Below are 5,321 nucleotides of genomic sequence, written 5' to 3'. Positions count from 1 at the left end.
CTCCCATCTCAGGCTTTTGCTGGTGCCTATCTGCCTGGACACTCTTCCCCAGATCTCTCCATGTCTCACTCCCCCTGGTCCTCAGACCTTTGCACAAATGTCATCTGTTCAGAGAAGCTGCTCTGATTTCTCCACTTACAACAGTCCCCCTCATTATTCCCCCTCATCCTCCTGCCCCTTTTACCTGTTTTGTTTTCCTGGCTGCACTTACTACTAACTCATGTAATGTTATATACTTATTTGGTTATTGTGTCTCCCCTGTCATAATGTAAGCTCCATGAGATCGGAGATTTGTGTTTTGCTTACCACGATGTCTCCAGCCCCTTAAACACTGCCTGACTCAGAGCAGGCACTTGTTAAAATTTTGAGGAAGAAAGCAAGAAAGTATATGGGAGGCTATCAAAACATGACAGTAAAAGAAGCTAAAACATAGGGCCGGCCCATGGCTCACTCGGGAGAGTGCGGTGCTGATAATATCAAGGCTACAGGTTCAGATCCCATATAGGGATGGCCGGTTTGCTCACTGGCTGAGCATGGTGCTGACAACACCAAGCCAAGGGTTAAGATCCCCTTACCGGTCATCTTTTAAAAAAAAAAAAAAGAAGTTGGGACAAGGAGGCAGAGCCAGAGAAGGAACATGAAGGAGTGTGTGGTATTGCAAAAGCCCAGTAAAGAGAGAGTTTCAAAAAAGAGGGCATGACCAGGCTTCAGGGGGATCAGCTCAGGTTAGCTGGGGAACCCTTTCTGCTCTTGCAAGACACTCAACTCCTCTCTTTTGTCACCTTCAAAAGATTTTAGCAACCAAGGAGCACACATAAGCAAAACACAAATCTCCGATCTCATGGAGCTTACATTATGACAGGGGAGACACAATAACCAAATAAGTATATAACATTACATGAGTTAGTAGTAAGTGCAGCCAGGAAAACAAAACAGGTAAAAGGGGCAGGAGGATGAGGGGGAATAATGAGGGGGACTCTTGTAAGTGGAGAAATCAGAGCAGCTTCTCTGAACAGATGACATTTGTGCAAAGGTCTGAGGACCAGGGGGAGTGAGACATGGAGAGATCTGGGGAAGAGTGTCCAGGCAGATAGGCACCAGCAAAAGCCTGAGATGGGAGTGAGGCTGGTGTGTTCAGGAAACAGCAAGAAAGAGCCCATGAGGCTGGAGCGGAGTGAGTGCAGAGAGAAAGACAGGAGATGAGGCTGGAGAGGAGGAAGGTGCCTGGTCATGTGGGGGTTAGAGGTCATGAGAAGGGGTCAGAATAAAATCCAAAGTGTGAGGGGAAGACATTTGAAGGTTCTGAGCAGGAGAGAAATATGATGGAACATTTTAAGAAGAAGAATATGGCTACTGCACGGAGAACTGGTATACAGGAGCAAGAGCAGAAGCAGGGAGAGCAGGGGGGAGGCCAGGGCACCAAACCAGGTGGGAACAACTGCTGCTGGAGACCTGTGGCGGCAGGAAGGAGCAGAGAAGTGAATGTGCCGTTGGAACTCATTTGGATTCCACATGGGACTCTGAGAACCTTGTCCTGAGGGTCCTGGCTGGACTGTGGTCCCAGTCACTGAACTTAGGGCAGTATGAGGGTGTAGAGAAAATATAGAAAAATGGTCAGGGCCCCTCAGATGTTCAGAATCTTGCCGAGCATTTGCTGTGAATAGGTTGTGTGGGGGCGGAGTTAGTGCGCCTGCACAGGGCTGCCACCTTGGTTGGAGTTTATGGGAGGCCACTGCCACAGGAGCGGCCATGCTTTCCAACCTATGGCTTCCAAAGACCTGTTTTGCCAGTTACCTAGCTCACAGACTTGCATGTAAAGGGTCTGGTGACCCAGCCTGGCGTGTGAAGGGTTTGTGACTCAGTCTGGACAATGGGCTTGAGGGGTCTGTGAACTCCAGACCCAGACCTAGCTCGACAATTGGCCCAGTCGGTGCAGGATTACCGGCAGGTAAAAGAGCCCAACAACTGGCATGGTTGTGTAGCTTTACCATTGGCATCACCAACAGAATTAGTAGCTTGACAGTTGGCCCAGTTGGCAGGATTACGGGCAGGTAAAAGAACATTACAATTGGCTGTGTCGGCAGGATTCTGACATTAGCCTAGCCGGAGCCACACAGAGGGGAAAGCAGGTTTGGCAGGGAGTGGGAAAGCAGTGCAGAAGTAAGGAATAATCCTGTTTGTGTCTGGTGAAATTCAAGTTACTTGTACCATTACAATGGGTAAGGAGGATTTGTAGGGTGTGGTTATAATTTTTTTCCTCACCGTCCATTTAAACCTGTTCTGTTGGGGATAGTTCTTCCCCTGCCCTGGGCATTCTCAGATAATAAAAAGTCTTCTGGTTATAAAGACAGTCTTGGTTCAGTAATTAACATGTCCAGTCTGGCATAGTGACCTCTTCCCTTGAGGTCTCCTCTCCCCTAACCTGGGGCTGCTGAGGCGGGCACTACAAGAAAGGAGTGGGTAGATGTCTTCTCTTCCCCATCTTACTCTTTTATTCTTATCTCCATATCTTGCCACAGGGGATTTCTGATCTCTTTAGAGTCACAGTGGGAGGGAGGAAAGAGAGGTAATGGAGGGGCAGGAAAGTTCTTACCTATTAGTTTTATGATGATCTATTTTAGTGTAAAGCATTCTCCAGGCTTGGCAGGTGTTTAAAGCTAATGTTGTCTCTCATGGGGCACTTTCAAGCGATCTTTAGAAAAAATTCCTATTGCTGGGGTTTTCTCACCTGAGGATTTCCTTTCCAGCTTGTTGCTAATGACTGTCTTTGGCAGAAGTCATCTCGTGGAACTCCTACTACTTCATTCTGCGGAGACCCCCTTGCTCCTCTAGGCAGGATCCAAGGAAACACACCCCAGATTCATTTTTTCACATGAATCCATCACTGGACCATGGCAAGCATGCCCCTGAACCCTGACCACTCCCTAACAGCAACCCCTGGTCTGCTGCCCCAGGCCACTCTAGGCAGCCTCTCACCCTTAGTTTTCAAAGGCGGGAGTCTGATAGCAGGTCTCCATGTAGCTGAATGATCCTGTTGAAGCCACTTTAAGCCTAGGGAGAGGGAGTATTAGATTCCTCCTTCCCCCTCCGTTTGGTGGTGATGGATGGAAGGGCTCAAAAAACACCAACAACTTTTTGCAAAGAAACCTCTTCTTCAGTTTCAACTTCTGACCCTTTTATACTCCTATTGTGGATGAGTGGTTAAAAGTTACAAGAAACAGTTCTGACCTCCTCTTTACAAGTCCTTAATAGTCCCCACACCTCATTATAGAACATAGCATCAATCGCCTTAAGAGATACTCTGACTAAAATTAGGTTCATTTTACTATCTTGTTACATATCTATTCAACGTCCAAGAGGGGATGTGAAGTAGGCAGGTGCATGTACAAGTCTGAAGGTCAGGGGAGAGATGGGGGTAGAGATATGTATTTGAGAGTCATTGTGGTGTAGATACTGTTTGAAATCATGAGATAGCCTGGGAGTGAATGTCAAAAGAGGAGATGGCTAAGGATGGTCCTGTAGAATTCCAATATTCAGAAGTTGGGACAGGGCTGGCCCGTGGCTCACTTGGGAGAGTGTGGTGCTGAAAACACCAAGGCCACAGGTTCGGATCCTATATAGGGATGGCCAGTTAGCTCACTAGCTGAGCGTGGTGCTCACACCACCAAGCCAAGGGTTAAGATCCCCTTACTGGTCATCTTTTTAAAAAAAAAAAAAAGAAGTTGGGACAAGGAGGCAGAGCCAGAGAAGGAACATGAAGGAGTGTGTGGTATTGCAGAAGCCCAGTAAAGAGAGAGTTTCAAAAAAGAGGGCATGACCAGGATTCAGGGGGATCAGCTCAGGTTAGCTGGGGAACCCTCTCTGCTCTTGCAAGACACTCAACTCCTCTCTTTTGTCACCTTCAAAAGATTTTAGCAACCAAGGAGCACACATCCTGATCCTTTACTGGTGAAAGGGAACTCAAAAGAAGTCTGGTTCAGAGGAAGTCATCTGCTAGCAGGAAACATTCAGGATGAGGACTAAGGAAGGCACACAAGAATTGTTCTATCTCTAAAAAAAAAGCATCTGCAATAAACTTCATTTAATTTTTGAGTTTAGTGTCTGTGATAATTAAGAAATGGCAATACCATGTATTGACCCTTGGTTACTGATGGAGTTTGGATGTATTGTCCCCTCCAAAATTCATGGAAATTTGATCCCCAATGTGGCAGTGTTGGAAACTGATTGAGTCATGGGGGTGGATCCGTTATGAATGGATTAATGCTCTTCCTAGGTAGGGGGAGTAATGAGTGAGTTCTTGCTCTATTAGTTCCCATGAGAACTGGTTGTTTGAAAGACCTCGGCACCTCTTCTCTCTCTTGCTTCCTCTCACCATGTGATCTGCTTGTACCCACTGGCTGCCTGCGCTTTCTGCCATGAGTAGAAGCAGCCTGAGGCCCATGCCAGATGCAGCTATCCCAGTATTAAAAGCCAAATAAACCTCTGTTCTTTATAAATTACCCAGTCTCAGTTATTTCTTTTATAGCAACACAAAATGAACTAATACAGTTAGGCACCCTTAAAGTCCACACCCACATATTCTCCCCAGGTCTTCCCAACAATCTTTAGAAAATTAAAAAATTCATGTCAGGTGTGATGACTCACTTCCTGATTCTGATTCTAAACATCACTCTCTGGCTCATGCTGAGTTTGAATCTTGATCACAAGAAGAAATAGGATATAGAGCATAGGAGAGGAGAATTTTGTTTTCCTTAGGCAAAGAGGACACCAAAGGAACCTTTTTAAAGGACTTGGGGGAGTGCGAATTATTCCTTTCTGTCTGTTACCCACACAAATATAATTGCCAAGAGCCCCCTCTTTCATAGCGTTCACATAAAAGACTGGCAGCACTGTTAATCCAATTGGAGTTACAATTCAGTAACCTGCAAGATCAATTTATGAATGAGGGCCACAGACACAATGGGATTTATTCAGTATGGTGGCCCTGCATTTTTATGCCTGATTCCAGCATTCTGGCATCTGAGCTTTTTATTTTCTTGCTGTAAGTTATCCATTTTATCCTCTCATTTCATATTCACCATCCTCTGCCACCCAATCAACATATGGTTCCAGGTGAAAACTAATTTTTAAAAACTTTATATTATGGGAAATTTCAGAAAAGTATATAAAAATAGAGATAATTGTATAATAAACCCTTAAATATATATCATCCAACATCAATAATGATTGCCTCATAGCCAGTCTTGCTTCATCTATATCTGTACCTACTTCTCAACCCCAATTGGATGACTTTGAAGCAAATCCCATATATCATATCACAA

General features: G+C 45.3%; 1 protein-coding gene across 1 annotated transcript in view; it reads left to right on the top strand.

Moving 5' to 3' along the window:
* FAM228B (family with sequence similarity 228, member B) overlaps positions 1-4,092 on the top strand; it is a 35,945-nt gene extending 31,853 nt beyond the window's left edge. Inside the window, exon 10 of the mRNA XM_008593698.1 lies at positions 3,909-4,092. Within this exon, the coding sequence (XP_008591920.1) occupies positions 3,909-3,938 (30 nt within the window). The 3' untranslated portion in view covers positions 3,939-4,092. The remainder of the gene's footprint in view (positions 1-3,908) is intronic.
* Positions 4,093-5,321: the final 1,229 nt, after the last annotated feature.

This window comes from Galeopterus variegatus, unplaced genomic scaffold (genome assembly GCF_000696425.1).
Source record: "Galeopterus variegatus unplaced genomic scaffold, G_variegatus-3.0.2 Scaffold9535, whole genome shotgun sequence".
Taxonomy (NCBI): Eukaryota; Metazoa; Chordata; class Mammalia; order Dermoptera; family Cynocephalidae; genus Galeopterus; species Galeopterus variegatus.
Note: the sequence above shows the minus strand (reverse complement) of the source record. Positions and strands in the feature narration are given on the sequence as shown.